General features: G+C 34.2%; 1 protein-coding gene across 1 annotated transcript in view; it reads left to right on the top strand.

Annotated features, from left to right (window-relative positions):
- The window catches only part of LOC123691796 (LIM domain only protein 3-like), a 30,672-nt gene extending 7,856 nt beyond the window's left edge, over window positions 1-22,816 (top strand). Inside the window, exons 2-7 of the mRNA XM_045636355.1 lie at window positions 11,718-11,804; window positions 17,587-17,824; window positions 18,112-18,237; window positions 18,337-18,478; window positions 19,977-20,156; window positions 21,301-22,816. Coding sequence (XP_045492311.1) covers window positions 11,759-11,804; window positions 17,587-17,824; window positions 18,112-18,237; window positions 18,337-18,478; window positions 19,977-20,126 — 702 coding nt within the window. The 5' untranslated portion in view covers window positions 11,718-11,758 and the 3' untranslated portion in view covers window positions 20,127-20,156; window positions 21,301-22,816. The remainder of the gene's footprint in view (window positions 1-11,717; window positions 11,805-17,586; window positions 17,825-18,111; window positions 18,238-18,336; window positions 18,479-19,976; window positions 20,157-21,300) is intronic.
- Window positions 22,817-23,558: the final 742 nt, after the last annotated feature.

The following is a 23,558-nucleotide window of genomic DNA, read 5'->3' on the forward strand; positions in this document are numbered from 1 at the left end:
ATCTTTATTAATTTTACTCGACGCATCGTCGACCTACGCCCATTAGTTTAATGTATAAATATAATAAATTGCCATATTATCGCTTCTGCGTTTGACATAAACATCGAAATCTACTTTAAGTAATGGAAACGATTTAATGTATGTACCGGCGGGCAGAATCAGGCCGACAACGATAAGACGAGTTTGTAGACTACGTTTCCAGCTTATGTTTTGTTATTAGCCAGCAAATAAAAAACGTTTAAGCGATGTATTTAAATATTTAAGTATCACTAATTGCTACCGTGTATTAGTAGATACTAGATACTAGACAATCAACAATTACATTTATATTAAAGTAAGTACACACAAAAAAGTTTATAATAAATGTTCGACATAATAATTATTAAATCCATCGAAACGTATTAAAGAAAAAATAACTTTCATAGAACTAGTTATATCTGTGGTTATATCGAGACCAATTAATATCAAATTAACAGTTGCGCAATTACCTACTTTCAGATTTCTTTAAAGTTCCCTTGACAATAAAGTCGCTGTAAAAATAGTTGAATGACACTAATTAAAACCGTATGCTTAATGCGAGTATAAAATGTTTTTGCTCATTAATATTACATTCACGACACAAAAAAACATATGGGCAACACCAGTAACAGAAAAACATTGAACATGTTGCTTACATTAATGGTTTATGTTTATTTTGTTAATGAATATAGGGATCCGAGAAAAATAAACATACTTTACACGTTATTTTCTTATTATTGTAATAACTCGATAACAGCTTTTTTGAAATCATTCCATTAACATAATATGCCGCAGTATATTATCTTCACAAACGATCCATTATATTTAATTAAAGATCAATGGAAATAAAAGAACGCCAAAGAATCTCGTCATTATCACTTTAACAACAAACAAAATTCTGTTTTGTGTTCATTAAAAATTACTAGGTATCTAAGATAAATATACATACTTTAGTAAGATTATGTTTAATAAATCGATTCTTTTAGGTAACGAAATAAGTACAAAAAAAATCGATATTAACTCCATGTTTTCAAAATAATGTTAGTAAAAGCGTTGGGTTGAAGCTGAAATTTAAGTGCGCATGTCATCGCTTGGTGTTCCATTTTAAATTGACTGTCCATCAAAGCGTGTTTCCATATGATTTCATTTCCAGAGTAACCACTGAGTGAGAGAATAAAGTGGATGTGTAACATACATTGATGATTGTGAGTGCTTTATTTCGGTTACTACATACCTACTTCAATCGATGTATTCCAATTTATAATCAATATTGATCTGTTTAGCTATTCATGATTTATTATTTTTATACGAAGTGGGGATACAACATTAATGTTTATGGATATTATCTGTTATATTGCCATTATAAAGCTATAAACGCCAACGCAAATTACATTTCAAAATGGTTAGGGTAGAGAACATTAATTTTTGTAATAACTCTCGCGTTAAACTGTACTATAAAATGTTGTTCATTCATTTATTTAATCACCGTAACCAATAACAATAAGACGATACGGAGTAAGATCTCGTTCTGTAGATTACACGATTTCTTATTCAATTACACACATTGACTTACATTCATACTTCTAGGGATACTGAATAATAATGATATGTGGCAGTATTGTTTCTTGTAAGCAAAGAAAGAAACGCTTGCTTCTATTCGTGGATAGAGTGCGTTTTCCCTAACGGGAGTGCGAATAGTGTAATATCGTGGGGTGCTGCTCTGAGGATAGCGATTTGCAAAGCACTGGCGTGCAGCGCAACCTTAAAAGCAATATCCGGCAAAGCGCGCGGCGTCCGGAAATGAAGCGGAAACAGCGGTGTATTAAGCCGCAGGTAGCAGCCCTTCAATTTATAAACACTCGCAGCGCTACTGTTGCTGAGCTGCTCCTGCCGATATCCGGCAAAGTTAATTTGTAACCTACACCTAACCGAGCCGTCTACGACGAAAGCGTGCACGTCTCGGAGTCCGCTGGCGAGCCGAAAGGACGATCTAAAATTACATTCTCTAGCCTGAACTAACAGCGAAATGAAATAAAGTCCGCAAACAAAAGTTTGCAAATCCAATATGATTTGGCGCGTCGGTAAACATCGGCGGCATCCCGGTGATATCGCAAACGAATAACATTAAACTTTGTATGGATTGAATGTAGAAAACCAATTTCGGTGCTCGGCGAATGCGAGCCAATAGGATGAGGGTGTCAGAACGCTTTGACAGCTCTCTGATTGAAAAATACGGAAGGCTGTTTATGGAGCAAGTGAGCTTTCGGTGTTGGTGCGCACCTAAACTCCAAGCATGTGTCTAATTATTTCGACATAATGTGAATTTGTTTTAACTCTTTTATTTTTATTTTAAAGTTAGAAATGCCATTGTAATATTCAAGCCAACACAGGTAAGAACTGATAGTGTATAATGTCGTTATTGGTAAATTGCTTCTAGCAATTCTGATGAAACCGTCAAAAGTCAACTACTACGACCGGCGCGGCGTTTAAAATTCATTAGCGACATCTCAAAATTTTGTACGAGTCATTAGCATTTACACGATAATTGCTTTTCTTAACTGTGTGAATTGGATACAAATTATATTCTTCGAGCCTTTGAAACATTTAATGGAGTCTGCATTTGGTTCATGTTAAATGGTGACAATCAGTGTGTTAAAATATATTGTTATTGAATGAACAAAAGTATTGGGACTTGTGAAAATTATGTTCTTGACAAGTTTTTACCGTTATATTACATCACATCTACTATTTTTATTCAAACGTTTAATATTTTCTACTAAGATTTCTTCGACGATTTCTTCACATACCTATCAAAATTATTTTCGACTTGATCATATGAAATGAAAAGATTTTTAGATAGTTTTCAATGCAATTGAAAGATTCGTTTATGTTACCATGTGTCGCAGTTAAACGTTTCTATACGATTCCGAATAAATGATGTATGACTAAGGAATTATGTACGTTATGAAATATCTCATAAACAGCGAGGCGCAAGATACGGCCCTCATATCGATATATCACAAATTTGGACATCAGCATTCTGCTATTGGAATTCTGCAGATGACTTTCCTTCAGAATTTATACGAACTGCGAAACGAGCCAATCGTGGCAAGGATTTCGGACGGGATATGAGCTCAGCGATTCATTTAAAACGCTGAAATTAAATGTCTAGGAGATTACAGCGAGACCGTACTGGGATTACTTACAGATAACCAAGACGTATATTGAACATGCCTTGGCGAACTTCTATTAAACGCATATCAGCGCTATGACTATTAATCATATTTGAATCTCTTTATTGCTTATCTTTTCCATTATAAAATACATTGTTTTGGTATACCTGAATGTACCATTTTTATTTTATTATTGGTCTGTTTGCTAGAGTCTCAAATTTGGTTTTCTAGGTTGAACCATGACATAATATTTTCAGTGACATATAGAATAATTAAGAATGATTGATATAATGTCTATGTGTTACATTACTATTTAAAAATTATAGGTTTGATTCATGTAAAACTATAACACCGAAGTATAAATGGCATAATTGCATTAATTAATGTCTTCTCACCATAACTTATGACCAGTATCTACGTTCATATTTCATGCAATGGACACGTGGTGTTGTTTGATGTACATACATAAAAAAAATGTTATTCTTCAATTGACACTTGGGTAGCGGCTCAGGGTATGCTTTGTTATGGGATTAACATAACGCGGAAACCGAGAGGCGCTACAATAGCGATGAAAGTGAACTCATGAAACCGCTTCGTATTGCAGTCGACATGAATATAAGGAGCTTATACAAAGCGGAGACATTCGCACTTTATGAACGCTACTTTATCTTTGAAATAAGTTATTTAACATCATATTCTTTAATTAACTCATGAGTTATGTTTCAAAACATTCACAGATCTTGGAATATACCGCCATAAATAATATATTTGCCTCATATTAATTGCCAGCTTATTCATAAACACGGATAACGACTTCCGTGATTATCACTAAGTATTGGCTATTATAAGCTTGACAAAATTGATGGACCGTATTTTCATAAATTAAAAAGTCATTAATAAAATCGTTTTTTAGTAAGTAGTAGGTATATACATTTAATAGTAATCAGAAAATTCATATCCTGTTATATAAACGAATTTGTACATAAATTACAGAGGGCGTAAGTCGCCTTGAATTTCTTTCGAAAGTTAGTCACGAACCTCCATTGAGTCCAATTGAATCACGTCTTAATTACAAAACGGGTGAATATTTAATTAAAAACTTTCCGCACGCGAGTAATTCCTTATTCTACGTATACCTACGAGATTGAGTCAGCGTCGATTCCATTTCTGTGTGAAGTCGACATTTAACAAAGCTTTTTAATTGAACGACAACCGGCCCTTTGTAGCACTAAGTCGTTAAGTGATTCAGATTCGACGCTCGTTTTTCGTTCACCAACCAAGGAAGTAAATTTTTAATTAACTGCCCGATAACTCGATTAGCAGCTTATCGCATCAATTAACGGTGCATATAGATACTTTGCAATTTGATATTTAAGAAAATCGTTCCTACTTAAACTTCTTTTGTCACGTGTAGTACAATATGGCTACTGTTTATTTCACACGCGCAGCGATTGTGAAAACGGCGAGTGTGTCGTCGGCTGATGACGTGATATTGTGCCATGAATTAGCATTGTAAATGCAATCACAGGTGTCAGCCGACCACTAGCGCGCGGAATTTATGCGCCCTCCGCATTGACCACTCCGAAAACAACAAATTACTGTCTATAAATAACAACTAATAGCCTATTCACCTCATCGAACCAAGCCATTAAAATTTTTTCGCTACTACGCAAGTGGAATTTATGTAATATTTATATATACCTACCGATTTCGTTGCCAAACACATCATGATTAAAACACTATTGGCTATTCCATTAGTGCTAGCTAATAAGGCACCATAAACGTATAATAATATTTATCATAATGAGCAAAACACTTATGGGCAAAGACAACGCGACACGTTTCACATCAATCAGAATTAACGTTATAGAAACCGGACTTTTTATTCTATAAATGTTCAGCAAAACAACCATTAATCGGATTAAACATACAGGAAACCAATTAAGGCTTTAAGTGCCGACAATGTAACACTACAGCAAGGGAATGTTAGCTTTAAGCCCACACTATTAAATCTCATTAAAATACTTAACTGGTAATGGTCACGCATGCTCATTTATGTAACCCTACTTGACTTATTGTGGTCCATACCATATCAATGTATTAAGAATAGCACTGCAATCAACGCTGTGGCTGCACCCTAATTTAATTGCTTTATTTGAGAGCCCATTTGAATTTAATTACAGAAACTAATGTTATGCGCAGCTTTTTGGTTGTTCGTGGAATCAACTTCGGTAACAAAACAAGTATAAAGGGATTGACCACAAATTTTCAAATTTTAATTTAAAAAGCGTATGACATACTTCCGTGTTATGTATAATTTGTGATTCATTGCATGCAAGTTATTAATAGGGCTTCACCGTCGTTGTAGTCATTATTTTAAATGATTGGCTTGTTTACACGCTACCTTTATTTGGTATCCGCAACGAAATAATCGAATTTTTATCTCGGCGCATAAATATTCATTTTCGGGACTGCACGTTGATGAAGCTATTTGTTCAATAACCTTCTTCGGCTGCGTGAAAGCCGTGCGAATGTAAAATATAATTTTATGCGATTTACAGAATGTTTCTTAAATCTTTTATATAATAGGCAATTTCAGCAGATTTCCATTTATTTAATTAAATGTTTTTGATACATAATATATTCTTACAATAAAAATAGCAAATATGTTAATGAAAGGATATGAGGCTAAATAATAAATATTGTATTAACACAATACCAATCACAGCTGCGTAATTAATAACACGGCGGTACAATCATACCTATTCATAGTGCTGTCACTAGACCTGTGTCTATGCGATTAATTGTGCTTATTGTAGAGTTCAATTATCCGTAAATTGCACTCAAATTGTAGAGAAAAGCATTGCGATATCGTTGTAGTTTCAACCTTATGGCCGTCTCTTGAGTCGGTAAAACGACTTGAAATTTAACACCTACATAAATTATGTATCGTATAATTGGGAAAATATTAACATACATACTATCTATGTATATATAGGATATGGAATTACATTAATATAAACATGATACTTTATAGTTTAGTTTTACAGCATGGATATAATATTAACACAAAATAATATATCTAAATAATCCTTAGATGTCAAATCGCGTGGCAAACGTTAACATGTTATCCTTATGTAGTAGCAAAGTATAAGTTTTGAATAGAAGAATTTGATGTCGAATCTAGTACCTACCGATGTAAATCAAGCCGTAGAAATGGGAAATATGTTCCAGTGTCTTCATAGAGGATAATAAAAAGATTGAATAATGATTGGCTTGCGTTGGATTATACGAGAACATTGAATAATACGCGAACGATTGTAGATAAGATCAATCCGGGCACGCGACCTCGCGAGGCAATAAAGGTAATGTAGGCAAGGTATTTGCCAATATCGCCGTGGAGTGGTCCTCCCAAATATCTCGAGATTGTGTTCCCCCTACATAAAAATTGTTCCCGGATAGAGATACTACCCGGATAAATATTCAATTTCGGTACGGACGAAAAAGATTTGAAACCGTTGGTACCTGCTAGCGTTATTGGATGATAGCCTTTGGAATGGTATGGATAATCATATTCATAGTTTCTCGACTTGACAACGAGTATTTTTGCACTCCATTCGATCGAATTTGTCGTCGTTGTATCACGTTATATTATATAGGAACTGCGTTTATATATTACAATAACACATTGTTTATCAGTTTAGTATGGCAATAATGTAGACTATAAAAGTTATATGTTAGATATATATTATGTATTTTCAAATAAAGTTTCTTTAGTCATCATTAAAACAGTTCAAAGCAATGTTTAAAAACAAATGTTCAGTCTTAATTATTCGCGTTAATCCAATTTACCTTTGGCATTACTTTTGTTAATTACTATAACTTCATTTGTATATTCGTTGGTCTTAATTAAATTTAAATTAGATTTGCAGGCTAGAAACGATTGTTAATAAATTATTTTTAATTAAAACTTCATAAAGGTGGTCTTGAATAGTGTGATGACTTTTATACTGTAATAAATAAGTCTAAGTTAATATACCTAATATGATACCCACTAGCACCGTATCACATGCCGGTGATTGTCTTGACGGTTACAAAACGGTATGTAGATGAAAAGGGCAGCTGAATGTAATACAATCGAGGAAAGCGATACTACCGACCGTAACAGAATAGCAACTAGGGTTGTCAAAAGCTGACTTTCATTGTACTTTCAGTTTTCATATTGCCAGCGTTATTGAACAATCACTAAGTAAACGCCTATGTTTAATTTTAGTAATTCTTGTTAATTGATGATACAATGGCACATAGAAAGTATTATAGAATAATGTACAAAAAGTACATACGTTTACTTTACGTAATGTTGGTATTATTGTTTTTAAAGGAATATAGGTAAACTACCATTTATAAAAGTTGTCTCTCTAGCTTTTTATATTCATATCTCAACTGTATAGAGATCTTATAACACTGAAGTTCAAAAATAATAAACATTGAATACCGGTAAGCTTATAAGCTATTCCGCGGCATAATAACATGTTTATAAAACTTGTTAACGAGAAATGTGAAGTTTTATAGCGTTTCGTGATACGTCGCACACAAAGTATCGCATTGTTAGTAACCCTAATAGCATTGGGTGCGGGGCGAGGGGAGGGAGGCCGGGTATTGAATGAGATTGCTTCTTACTTCGGCAAATGGATCACGTAGTGGATGAGATGTCACAGTGTTTTAAGATCCGACAAAATCGGTGGAGCCGCATGCTAGTCCCTTTACAAACACATCAATATAACATATTTTATGGCAATAGCGAATATTGCCATAAAATTAATAATATCGGATAAATCGTGAAAATTAATATACCACTATAAATTTCCATAAAATTATTTAATAGTATGTAAACAATAGGTATGAGTTTGAATACAGAGATCCATCACATTAGCGAAACTCATTTTACGTAATAGATAAACGCATAACCTACATAATGAAGTAAATACATTTACACTGTGTAATTGGGAAATTCTCGAGGCGGGAGCCATAGACGCGTCGGCGGTGGGCGGGCGCTGAAAAACAATTTCACGCCAAATCTTGGCTTGTGTTTTCCTATTTCCTTTTTATTTATCTTTTCGTCTTTTCTTTCGTCGAGAATCAATTTCACGGATGAGCGTCGCGATGATCTCAGTTCAAAAAGCGCGAGGGTTTAAATGTGTTCGTGTGCAGTCCAAGGGGGGGTCAAGATTCAACACTCGGGAGCAACGATCGTTCATTATAAGTTGAGCGTGATATGGACACTAAATATACATATAGCTCGATTTTTTGATCTTTTTTTAATAGAGATCATCTATCCTTATATAATATGAACCTTTATCAAAGCTCTATCGAAAATTATTATATCAACGATATTTAAGTAATTGTTTTTTTAATATACATATAAATTTGGGAAAACATCTGTTTTTTTTTGTCATTTGTGTCAACAAATCAGTTAAAACGTTTCATTAAGTGTTCAGAAACAGATAATAGCTAGGACAATTCGACCGAAGCACTAAATATTGCTAGAGTGTAAATTAAGAGCCAACATCTAAAATTGGAGTACAAAGCGCTTACAATATAATAAAAGGAAATAAAAAAGAAATATCAAAGTGTTATTATACCGTATTGTGCATAGTGTACAACTAAGTACTGAATAACAGTGATTGTTTTGGCGCCCACCCAGATGGCATTGCGTATTTTGCTGACACGCGATTGTTTTGTTTTATAAAGAGCACGATTTAAACGTTCATTTGAGTTCGGATATACAATTGTAAAATTAACCAGTACACCCCTTGAAGTATAAAATAAGTAACAAGCAGTGCTTTAAGGACTATAATAATAATTGTTAATACGACACTTCGTGCTAAAGTATAATAATATCCGTATAAATGATCATGAGTTACATGAAGCTAAACTATTCAAAACTGTCTAAACCAAGCGCTGAAACTCCTGAAATTGACAATTTTACGGACGGTTTATTTCCGGACACCGAACTTCCTTGCTTGGTTTGACCCATACAACCTCCCCATCTGCAACCCTTTTCGTAATTTTATACTCAAATATCTTTCGCTTTTATGGAATTCATTTTTATTGACATTTACATTAATAACGAAACTAGGCTTTCAAATATTTGTAAGAACAACAATAACATTCGATATTATAACACAAGCTATTTCAAATCAATGCCACACATTTACGAAGTGGTACATAAAATTTACATTGTATGTAAGTATCTTAAGCGAAAGCTTCCCACTTAAAAGCTCTACAAATGCACTGAAAGCTCTTTCGCGCACTAATCCCAAACCTTTTAGCTGCAATCAAAAGCCCGGAGCGCTCAACGCGACGCGAGCCGACGTGATGCTTGTGGAAGCGTCTAGGAATTTAATTTACATTTTTAATTACGTTAAATTTTGTTCGAAAAGCTTTCACGGAATGGGAGTTTTCTTGATTAGAGTTCAGCTCTCGCTGAAGTTTGAGATTGATTAGTGGAGGTTTAATTGCTCGCTACCGTTGAATAATGAATTCGATCAGTGGAAAGTCAGAAGGGAGCGCCTAACAAATTAGTTTTTCATTATCAGGCGAAAGTATTCCATTTCATGTAAATAAACACGTTACTGGTAATTAAATATTTAAGATTTCAATATGATTTTCTGCAATGGTAATGTCCATTATATGCCACGCGATGAGCGACCACGTAATTGATGGCTGGGGTGATTTTAACGTTATGTTGCTTAATTGATCACGTTGATAACGCGGTTTCTGAATGTACCTAGGTGTAGATAGTCGCCACAGGCCCCTCCGTAATGACTAAATGGGCTTCTACCGCACTCCCCAAATTGCATATATTTTTTTTGTGTACATTCCGGTTAATTTAATTAATTAGGTAGGATTATTGAGCATACGTTGCGATATATTTTGCATAAGTTGCAACTTCTATAAACTACATTGATATTTAAAGATCACGGCATTCTGGTTGAACTCTATGGCCTCATGTATTTAAACTAAATAGTATTATCATAAAATGCTTTAATGGATGTTGATAAATCGGAAGGGCACAAAAGAACCGTGTTGTATCTGACATAAAAGCGAATAAATAAGAGACTTCCGCGAAGCACTCTCGGTGAGAACAAGTCGAGAGCCGGTGATGTACGATTTGACATAGAATATTTTATTCGGGCTTGGGACGCTGCCATCCATTCCACTTATCCTGGCGCTCTGTTGAATTTTTGACACGTCGACGAAAAGCTGTCCTTTTTTAACCCCTGGTTTAGTGTGACAGTTGCCTTTAAATTCGTATTACGGATTAAAGGGGACTGTGTCTTGAAAGGAACTTGTCACTATATCTTTTTCTATTTGATGAAATGTATCTACGTGACAACTCACGACGTTTTTACTTGGTTTTTACAATTTATCAATAAAAATATTTTTTAATTACTCTATTACATTGCTACAATATAATTGATAATAAAAGTGTTAAGTAATCATAAAATAATAAAATTTACTTGGCACTCTGGTACACGGCGCAGCTGGTTATATCTTCGCCCACCAATCGGACAGAATCCGGCGCACAGCAATCCATATTAGATTTGCTCGCTCTCTCATATCCATTCTGAGATGTTCATATTTTATTGAGGCCAATAAAACGGATTCATGAATATGAGAAATGCATAACGAATACCATATTTATGGATTGAGGCGCGCTCGCTTCGCCGCGGATATGTCGCGAGTAATTTGATAGCTGCCTTTGTAACAGGTGCTGATGGGATTTTCGATTTGGCAATAAACTTCATTATATTTGACATATCCCCTTTTGAAATGCTGTTACGTGATAATTTTACTTCCATGATTCATCTAACAGTAGGTAATCTCGACATGGTATTTATTATACATTGTTTTAATATAAGCAGCATTATTAAAAGCACGTATCCGTCATCATAAAATACATGGAACAATAAGTGGGATAGATAACCTCACTAGATAGCAGCTGAACTATCAACTCACAAGAGTTATTAGTGCCTCCTTCGAGTTTCAATTTACAGCTTGCATGGACGTTTCAACCTTTAAGGGAGTTACTTCTAGCTCTTGCTTGTTATTTACATATCATTTGAAAATGGACCTTGTATCCTTGATATACAGAACAATGAATCTGCATGTCGGCTTATTCGTGACTGTTTTATTTAAAAGAAACCTTGATGTTAGTACAGAGAATTCAATTTTGAATGATTTTATGCGACCACTGTTGCCGTTTGACGGCATTTTGTCGGAGTAATAAGGTCTCGCATGGAGTGGACGTAAGGAGAGGATATCGTTTATTCTAATGAGGTTTCACAGCGAGACGCGTGCTCGCCGAGTCCGTCGCTCGTTGCTGTTGTACTTGTATAGGGCTCAAATTCTCTTATAAGAATCTCTCTCATGATTTTGTCAATTATAATAAATTTTATGTTGTTAAAAGTAGTTTTGATTATTAAGATTCATTATTTCTAAAGAAATAATCTATTGTTTCAGAATAAAATTCGCCTGTGTAATGTCCGAGTGACGGTTCCATCATGATTCGTGATCCGCCTGCCATGCATAAACCTGATAATTCAACAAGTAAGTAAATTAAATGTACCACAAACGAAAATAAATAAAATATATATTTTTTACATTTTCGAATTCGTTCCAACGATTATCTATATCGATAGTATGAAGTATCGTACAACTGTACTTACTTTTTAACCGACTCCGAAGGAGGAGGTTATCAATTCGGCCGGTATATTTTTTTTATGTATGTACACCGATTACTCCGAGGTTTCTGAACCGATTTACGTGATTCTTTTTTTGTTCGATGCAGGATGGTGTCGAATTGGTCCCATAAAAATTTTATTCGGCTAGGCCCAGTAGTTTTTATTTTATGAGCATTTTTGTCTGTACTCGATGACTTAATTGGAATGTAGCAAGTAACTTTGATTCACTTCCCGGTAACCGATTGAGCTGAAATTTTGTATAAGTGTGTAAATTGGATAGCGATGAAACATTATCATGACATAGAGCTGATTTGATGATGGAATCGGAAGGTGGCCATAGGAACTCAGTAATATATTGACTCAACTTTATCGAGTTTGGGCTCGTTTGATTCGTGTTGAAAATTACACTAAAAAGTATTAAATAAAATTAACTGCGTTAAAAACAACCGACTTCAAAAACGGAAAAGTAAAAAATAAAAAAGATTTGATATTATTAATTACTACATATTATTTAGATGTGCTATTTATTAAATAGGTTTGAAGTCGGTGCCAAACACTAAGCACTTAGTATTAAGCCCGTGCACCGACATCAAACCTATTTAATAAATAGCACATCTAAATAATATGTAGTAATTAATAATATCAAATCTTTTTTATTTTTTACTTTTCCGTTTTTGAAGTCGGTTGTTTTTAACGCAGTTAATTTTTGTCTAAACTAAACCAAACGTTTTAATTTGCACATAAATAAATAATAATAAAATTATAAGCAAAGGAATCTTGCATTCTGTTTTACATTTTATGTGAATGACAATTGCGAAATTCAAATAACAAGAAACAACTTTTCCAATTTCGCTGACGTAATTTTTTTATAATATTAGGACAAACAGGTCGTGAATAAAACGGGAAGGGTTGTGCCATAAACCGGCCAGGAACGTCCGTCGCGATATTAAAAAGGGGACGAACGATATTGCAATATCACATTTATGCGAAATGTCCGACACCCAGATCGTATTGATAAAAATAAGCGAAATTTTATTGTGGTCCACGACGTACCCTCAGCTAATTTATCATAACTTTTCTTGTTCCTTACAATATGTCTTATGGAATAACTCTAATAAATACGGAATTAATTTCCCAATTCCTATGCATTTTAAAATATGATTACGTATTAAAAAGCTCCGCGAATCAAATCCGCCGCACTTTATGACGACCTTATCGTAATCAAAATCGTGTTTTGCCTGTAGTAACCTACAGCTATTAAGCTATTCGTCGAGATGGAAAATCGAATATCTTAGCGAAGCATTATATTTTCTGGATATCAACTTCTGAATAATATAGCCAATTTTATACATCAAGATAATATAAAATGTTTTTAGGTAACGGAAGATGTAGTAGTTTGTTTTGGGGATGGAAATATATGCCCAAGAGAAAGAGTCCAATTTGTTCGCAATAATAATGCATCGAGTTCACATGAGCGCCGGATGCAGAAGCAATAGCGGAAAATTGCGGAGACATCGGTACGAGAATAAGCAGAGCGGGCATGATGCGGAGCGCAAACGTGGCGCCCGCGGCTCTGGCCTGCCCTGATAAAATTTATGGCCACTTCCCCTTTAAAACAATATTGAGGGCTCAGTTGGGATTTATGTCTCGCCGCTGCTGCACGACTCAATTTATTCTTCAATTTTTCATACAATAACTCACATACGTATTACGAGTGATGGATGAAAAGGACTAACTTTCGGGCTTTAATAAGAGCCTCCAGATGCGAATCTCCAAATTGGCTGAAGTTTATTGCCCACTTATGTCAGGCTTAAGTTGCGCTCGGAGCTTTTTCTCTCGGAAAATAATATATGACGTTGATTGTTTTGACTTACTCAACGTTTGATTGAGCTCACCTTGAATAACGTATGCGTTCCAACTAAAACTTAACTAAAATCGGTAAACCTCAACTGATTTATCAAAAATTAAGTGAAGTTACTGTAAGCTTTTTTATGTTTCAAAATCACTGAAATATTTGAATACAACCATTATTATTTACAAATGTAATCAAAAGAAATTCCCAGAGTTTTACGTCTTTAGAAAATTAAAAATTTAATTGCTCAAACATAATACTCTTTCCTTAGAAATCATTTACCATTGCTATTAGGCTTAATTCAAAAATTAATTTAAACTTTCACAAGGTTGAACCGGGAAGCGAGCTTGGCGTAAAGGCAATATCAATTTCATAATTTTAATTAAAAAAAACTTCTCTGATGACAGTCTCGTACTTTTAATGACAAAAAATATTACCATCAGGGAATCGGGGTAGATTGGAATATACAAGATAAAACAGAATTAAGTTTATTTGGTTAAAAAAAAATGATTATTATTGACTGTGATATTTCTTTGTCACAATCAATATCAATCAATAAGAATGTATCTGACGGTTCTTTTAAAAACTTTATAAAGGGTTTATTCTAAAATTTTATTTATCTATTTAAATTTATTACGCCTTTATCATTATTAATAACCAATAATTATAAATAATAATATAGATAGTTAACTTTGATGGAAACTCATTCACAGAAGTATCCGTTCCTCCTTTGTAGAAAGTGTAATATTATTCAGAACGAGCATCGTGTTATGTTTTTACGTTCAACTCATTATAAAGGCAAAACCCGCATTTGGTTAAATCTAATTACAGCCCGCATAATGGATATCGCAACAACGCAATCAACTCCATTGTTTAATGAGTGACCGACAAGTGAAACTAAATATACCATGAACGCATTTGATATTAAACTCTGACCGCATAATTATTGTAATGCCGTTATTATATTAGTTTGTTTTAGATAATTGTATGTGACAGCTCTTAATTGTGTTTGGATAACTAATAGTATTTATGCTTGTCAAGGACTTCGTGAATATTTACTTATTTATTTATTTCTATCTGCTGATATTATATTTGGAAGATTTTAATGTAATAAAATTCTTAAAACTTAAATATCTGAAAGAGAATAGAAGACGTTAATGATCCTAGAACAAAAGAAATAGTCAATTCAAAAATAATTAATCATTAAAGTAAATAATAAATGTAACGAAGGATAAAAAATGTGTAAGCGCACACAATTATTAACAATAGATAAGTACCTACTGTAAGAGTGTAACTTTGTAACATAATAGAATTACGAACGATGAAAAAATTAATTAGTTTCAAGAAATGCATGGTTATGTTCTTGCAGTGCGCATTGTCCGATATGCATTATCATAGTGTAAATATTTCCCATAGATGCCTTTTGTGGTTTAAACACATTTCATACCATACATGCGTAGAAAATATCTCCGTTATAAACGTACATTGACTATTCATCACATACGTGCCAGTATGGGAAGGCGAAGTTAATTGCGAAACGCAATAAACGATTGTAAATTGCACGGAATGATTGTGGAGTGGTCGTGATGCGGGTTCATTACAATAACCTGGCATTTAATTGAATCCAAGGAATGTTACCCACTGTGGAGACACGCATGTATTGCCATTTCGATACATCACTGTTGCTAATGTTCACAGGTGCATAGCTATTGTAATTTATTTTATTATCTACGTCTTTCCCATTGAAAGAGATTTAGATGTTTTTATTATATAATTAATGGTGACGAAACGGGCTTAATTCAACGATTACTTTTTTGTATTTCTAAATAGGGTACCTATATAACTTCGTCCAGTAATTGATACTTATATATAAGTGATGTATCACGTACTATACAATATTTTTTTCCAATGCATTTGTATACTACGTATATGCTTTTTTTAAATAAAATAGTTTCTCATTCCTACAGTAAACAAGATGAATAAAAAGTGGCACGAGTATAATAATGACAACATTCAGAAACATCTTTACTGCGATAAACATCATTAGTATGAATACCACTAACTCTATATAACATAATAATACTATCGATATGTATAACAACTCCTAAGCATGAACGAGTTTGCGCAGCGCCATTACTGATGTAGTCGTTAGAATAACGTGCCGATCCATAATTACAGAATTAACAACATGCGTGGCCCGAAATGGACATAACACGCCAACAAGTGCATCAAACGGAGCCAACCCCGCCATTCCTTCGATACGGATTCCAACACTGTCGTGAAAAAATTACCCGTTTAAATCCAAGCGATCTCGCGGTATTAACACATTTCCGAGAACGAAATGTTAATACGACTTATTTATTAGCTACATAAACTCTTTAATAATACTTACTTTTCTTCCAAGTACGTGCGCATAATCTCACTGTGAATAAGCTAAAAACATGATTTCATACATAATTAATTTAAAGAGAAAGATATATGGTGTACAACGTAATTTTTTGTAAGATATTCTTTGTTTACGTTCGCTAATTAAAGAGATATAAATTAAAACGGCTACAAAATAAGCCAGTGCTAGCGTGTGGGCGGTCGTTCGTTCGCTCCCCGCGGCTTACTAATTGCGAGTTGCGACACCCAAAGGCTGTAAGTCATCTTTATTATTTTATTATTAACGATCCGTCATTAATATACTCCAATTAACTTTATTGTCACGACGTCGACTCAAATAAACGCGATGTATCGGCGGTGGACGATGCGCAAGTGATCGATTGCGATGAGTTATGTCCACTTAGTTACCCTTTCAATTGGATCCTTGATTGGTTTGACGTGCACACCATTATTATGAGGACGGTGCGTCGATAAATTGAAAATGATTGTTTACTAACGGCGTATTTATTTTGTACATTATTTGTATTCTGCACTACTAGCACCGCGGCACGTATTCCTTCGTAATTTCAATAAACATACGCAAGATACACGCTAATGGAAAAGAAAGTTCAGTCGCTATTTGCAATCAAATTATATTGATTTTAATAATCTCCGTGTAATATTATACGTCGTGTTATATTTATACCAACAGATGCCATTTAAACACTTTAATGGCTTTGATTAGCATTGAAATGTTCATTTACATTGTCGTTTCCATTACTAAATGTTAATGATATCATATTAATTTGCAGATATAGGTAGGTATTACATGCATTGGTGTAGTGAAGTTGGTGAAGTAATTCATTAAAAAGAAAACTCTGACTAATAATAGTTGCCATTCTAGGTAAATTTGAGGCCGCTTTCTGTTCAGACTATATTATTATAGTTAAGCGCATTTCAGTCTTCCAACTTTTTCTTGCATGAGAAAAATATGCATCTAAATGACGTCAACAACTACTAACAATGTCACGCCGTGCGCGTCTGCTCGAATTAATTGACGCAATTACGTAGCATAAAACGTTTGTGCTCACATAAATGCAATAATGAGCCGCGTATTATGAACAATTATTATATCCCAGTTGGTAGCGAAACAGAATGCATTAGATACCTCCTCGACCTCAGACATCTAAATTAATGAGTTACTGCTTTGCGAATCTTAGCTATATGAGGTTGCAATTAGATAAGAATTATGATTTATTTCCTTATTGCTACAGTAATTAAAATGTTCAAACGTCCACGACCGAATAATTATATTTATTACAAAATAGACATTTCATGTTTTTCCTAAAAATTAGTTCTGAAAACTCGGTAAGGTGCACGAATCGCAAGTAAAATTTTAGTTTGAAAACAACTGATTGGTATTTTTTGATAGGTCAGCAAGAAGAAAACAAATATGGACTCAACAGCAGCGTCACGGGGAACACTGGCGGGGCGAGATTGTGCGCGCAGTGCGGCAAAGTCATCACCGAGAGGTTCCTCCTGAAGGCGATGGAACGGTTCTGGCATGAAGACTGTCTCAAATGCGGCTGCTGCGATTGCCGCCTCGGCGAAGTTGGCTCCAAATTGTACTATAAAGCTGATCTCATGCTCTGCAAAAGAGATTATCTTAGGTAAATGTTTAAACCATTATTAATTACTCTTGTCATTCTGATGCTTTTTTTAAATACATAAAAAATATATAACATTTAAATTAATAACTATAAAAGATGCTTTACGATTTTGAAATAAATTTAACATAATGAGGACCAATTCTCTGATATAAAAAAACCTGTAAACTTTCATAAAATTGTCCCCAATCTCTAAATGTTCATCTTATCTTCTACTGCCATCAAGATTCGCCCGCAACCCGCATACTCGCTAAAGTTTCTTAATACTAAAATAATTATATTTGATTCAGGTTATTCGGTGCTACTGGCAATTGTGTGGCGTGCAATAAAGTAATTCCCGCCTTTGAAATGGTTATGCGAGCGAAGAGTTTTGTTTACCATTTAGAGTGTTTCGCTTGTCAACAATGCAATCACAGGTAATTGGCCATATATCTTACTAAAATTTGTAACTGCAATTTATTATGAATTGACAATTTTAAAAATGTTGCGTGGATTAACGTTGAATATTTTTATAGGTTCTGCGTTGGTGACAGATTTTATCTATGTGACAACAAAATACTTTGCGAATATGATTATGAAGAGAGGCTAGTTTTTGCCAGCATGGCCGCTAATCCTAGCGGCTTAGCTCACATCCGGCGACAAGTCAGCGGACTCCAGGTGATTACGCAAACAAACATTATTTATCCTCTTCCATAAATTAAGAGACTAGAGGCGAACATCATCGCTATCGGTGGTTCGCTTATAATAAGATTAAATTCATAGATTATGTAAGGAATTGCGACAGGTGCCTACTAAATTATATTATTTATTATGTTATAGTTTTAAATAGTTATCTCTGCTACTTTACACGGCTATTTTAAACATCAACTATTATTAATAGCACTTTATTACTTTTATAGCATGAAGCAACTTAGAGTAGACAAATAAATATATAAATGATACACAGACAATACCATGCTGTCAATTCTCACGAATCGACCACCCGCTGGGTTCCGAGCAATTATTAGTGCTTTAGCGCTTACGTGGAACAATATTGTTTGTGAGACTCGAAACAGCCGGAGCCTATTGGTGTAAGATTAATATTGTGAATTTAATAGTCGATAACCAACGTTATTATCTCGGGAACGGAACATTCGACAATTAACGTTATTATATGCATATATTTATCGATTTAATACGCATTCAGTTATTACGCGGTTTGCAATTTACGAGCATTACAGATTACACCATGTTGTTTATTTGAACGAGCTAAATGTATTCGAAGAAGTTATATGTTTTGACGCATAAAACGTCTCATACTGAACAAAGGGCACGTGAAAAAATAGGCCCGTGAAGTAAATAACTCCCGCAAGGACACTGTTAGTGGGAGATTCTATCTCCACTTTATTATGTTTCTTTTGTGATCATTAATCTTTCTCGTACGAACGCTTGTCGGAATGCGAATGTGGGGGAATCTATTTCATTTTATGAGCCGCGTGAGTGGAGGGGGACCCATTCAGCCGCACGACATTTCTAATCGACTTTTTGATTGCGCTCACCATACTTAGAACTTGGATATAATAGAGTAGTATTCTGTTTTCATAAGTATTTTATCATTACTGCCCATAGAGATAATATTATGTATGTTACTACCTACTATTCTTTGAGATACACTCTTTGTAGGAAACTGCAAAAGTTTCGAATACAATATTTGACGAAACATTGTATCAATGTAGATTAATTTATCTAAGCAAAATACACCGGGCTGTTATAGTATGCAATGCAATAAGAGGATCTATAAAAGGAATCGTCTTGTAATAACGCTTAGTGAAGGTAGTGGTCCGCTCGATGTGGCAAGCATCGACAAAGGAGTTGCCTATTATGCCTTTACCAGCAAATAGCGTGTCTGTTAAATAAATTCCGCAATTCCTTAAGGTATAATAAAATTACTAATTCTCAAGGAATTATTGTTTAAGTCGATGTAAAATACATAAAAATTGGTTATTTTTAACTTTTTTTTTTATTGAAATATGAAGTAGATAAATTTTAAAGTAAACTATTTACATGTAAATTTATAAATCAATTTAAACTATTTGCATTAAATGCAATGTTTACACTCCATGCTATAAAAAAGGACAAAAATTTTCAGGAGAAAATAACGTAATCTCTTTTTCAGTCACCCAGCGGTGGTTACGTAGGCGGCGCCGCGTGCGCAGGCAACGTGGCGATAGTCGAGAAGGACAACGGCGGGTGCGCGGGCGCGGACGACGCCTCCAGCGGCTACGGCAGCCCGCCCGACCCCGACGTGTGCGACGCGGCGCGATGACCGACGATGCCGCGCCGACATCTTGCCTCGGTTGGTTGATGCACAGCTGCACCTGATAACAATTGAGATAAATGTTAAATAAATATTTTTCTAAAATAGTTATGGGGAATTAACACAATGTAAGGCTAAGCGCGCACCACGATTTTAATTTTTGCGACACGATTTCAAAATCGCGCTGTAGAAAATCGCAGAGAGTACGGTGCGCGCACAGCGATAATTTAATAGTGATCCTTACTCACTTTTATCGTGGATTTCGTACAAGTTGCTTGTCTTTATTTACTACTTCGGAGGATAAGAAGAAAAAAAAAGAAAATTCGTCTATATTGGACTCATTCTTTTACAGCAGATAGAATTGTCAAAGGTTTCTTTTATCCATACTAATATTATAAATGCCAAAGTAACTCTGTCTGTCTGTAAATTTGGTATAGAGATATTTTGATACCCGAGAAAGGACATAGGATCGGTTTTATCCCGGAAATCCCACGGGAACGGGAACTATGCGGGTTTTTCTTTGACTGCGCGGGCGATGCCGCGGGTCAGAAATACAATGAACTTCGGATGTATCCCAAAAAATTCTTTGGCTATTATAGAATGAAAATTCCGCCAAAAGGCCGCCCTTTGTGCTTTTTTATTTTTTTTATTTTTGTAACCTTTATGTATATTTTGTTTCTTGTACAATAAAGTGTTAAATAAATAAATAAATTCAAACCATTGACTGATTACTGAGTTTATGTTTACTAAACAGTACCTACCTATACCACTACGATGTTTACTGTTGGACAGACGAAACACAAGTGAAGTGCCTGCCGGGCCCGAGTGTGTGATTTTATTATCGCAGTGCGCGCGGTACCATACAATTTCATATTCTGCATTTCATTTTGGCGACAATCGCGTCGCGAGCAGTCGCAGCAAAATGTGACAAATCACAATTTTAAAATCGCTGCGATTATTTAAACGCATGTGCGCGCATTGTCATAGTAACTCATACGTTGTATTTCTGCGATAAAATAATCACGCTGCATAAAGTCGTGGTGCGCGCTTAGCCTAAGTAAGAAGAACTTTCAGTTTTGCTTTATATATAGCTACGTGTCTCATTTTTGTAACCTCTAGGTACTTTTGATAAATAAATCGCTGAGGTGGTGTTAATTTTCAAATGCGTATCTTTTTTCAACAGGTGAAACCGCACTGAGAGATTGGGACGGCGCACTGCTGTACGAATTCCGCAATACAATTACATCATCAGCCAATTGAAGAAATTAGTTGCAATTTTATTACATTAAAATTTAAAATAGTAACAACCCCAACATGTAATTAAACCCATACATCACGTTTAGTTTCAATTATTCAACTTCGTTCCTTCAATAACCGCATTTCGTATTAAAGACAAATGATAAACTTTAGATGTACCTATGAGACATATTTGTAAAACCGGCTAAGTGCAAAATTACATCATAGTATTTCGACGAACATGCTTTAAAAGCACCGCAGGAGTACATTAGGCTAGAGTCGGGCCATGGATCCGGCCACTTTAGAAAATGTCCGGGATGAGTCGCGATAACGTTGTCAGAACACGATATTTCCATTATGTATACGATTTGAGTCTACATGTTAAGATAGCTTCGCGTGGGTAGGACGCGAACTCTTGCTTGTATGGTATTGTAACATAATACGTCTCGCGCTTAGCCTCTTATCCACTCTGAGTAATTTATCTATATTACAGAAATAATTAGATGCATATATTTTTATGGTTTAAGTTAAGATACTTTATCTTCATAATAGTGAACTTTCATACAACGAGTCAGGTCCACAAAATGTAATTAATTGATGAAATCGATCTCATTGTTATGAAATTTATGTACACTAGTGTACCTAATGTTGTTATCATACAAGGTATGAACTTTTATTGTGGATATAATTTACTTTTATTTCATTATAAATTGGTTACGTAGATATTATTTTAATGTTATTTTTGCCAAAGATAATTTGTCCTTGCAAGGATTTATATCTTCACCTGTAAGATATTTTATTTGTTTATTAGATAATACCTGTATTGGTACTCTGAAGTGGTGCAATGGTATGTAGATAAGTATAATTGTATAAATATTATAATTAGAAATAATAGGTCGACTATAATTTCCGTTTCTTGCGCCGTCGCTTTATTAAAATGTTAAGAATGTTAATAAACAGAAATGACATTTGTTGTTGTAAATGTAAATACATAAACATTTATTTTTCGAATCTGCGTGTTTCAATGTGAGCAAGCGGATGCGATTGAAAATATTGAAATGCTTATACATAATATTAACTTACTTTATATCATTTGAATTATAGAAGGTATTTCAGATCTGAATAATTATTTGAATGACAAATAAATAAAAAAGCCAAACAATTAAATCGCATATGTTTGCTCTTACACGTGAATCAGTGCGTAATAACTCTACATTGTAAAGTATGCTTCAATTACTTTTCAGACGATAGAGATTGATGGACGTTAAAATTTCTACAATGAATGATGTAATTTATGTAAAAATGGAGCTGTCGTTATTTAGATGTAATAATTAGGTTAAAACGTTTTGTCTATCACTTAACAATATAGAGAGTAATAATATATAAAACTTTCTCAAACATCGACCGATACAAATTTCATTTCGCCGTTATTCTGTAAATAAATATATTTATTTAAAGTAAAATGTGTTTTTATTTGATTTTTATACTGCTTTAATTAAAAGATTTAAAAATATCACTTTGTTATTATTCAATAAGTGCTAGGATAATTGGATATTATGTTCAATCTAATGAAGCCATGTAGCAAATGGCTTGTTTGCGGAATGAAGTCTGTCTGAGTAAAAAAGCTCTTAACAGTAAATTACCTATCAAATAAAGAATCTCACTTAATTCTTTAACAGAAATTCTCACGTACACTTAAGTTATTTGGGGTTTTAAAAGTTAAACGCACTTTGGGCTTTGCGCACTGTGCTAATTGGCTAAAATGTTCGAAGAGTCTGACAACAATAATCTTTTAAAACACTTAAAAATACATCAAGTTGTTAAACAAACGCGTTTAACTCACCCAAAGAAACTTATTGATATGACACAGAAAATTATAATTTAAATTATAATTATCAGTTTATAATTGGTTCCGTTTTTTGTCGTTTTGACGACTCTCTCGTCCAAAAATAACATGATTAAAACAGATAAACCGTTGGAGTATTTATAAATACAAATTTAAATATAAATATGGAAGGAGTATGTTATAAAAGACATAATATTTTATCGTTATAAAATGCTTCATTCGATGCAAAAAGTTTATTCGATATGTTCAACAATTTCCACTAAATTAATGTACCTACCTACCACGGATTTCAAGAAGCCTTAATTTCATTTAAATACAAAGGAATGAAGAATGCTAGGGATGTTTAAACAGCCTGATGT

Source organism: Colias croceus, chromosome 5 (genome assembly GCF_905220415.1).
Source record: "Colias croceus chromosome 5, ilColCroc2.1".
NCBI classification, from domain to species: domain Eukaryota; kingdom Metazoa; phylum Arthropoda; class Insecta; order Lepidoptera; family Pieridae; genus Colias; species Colias croceus.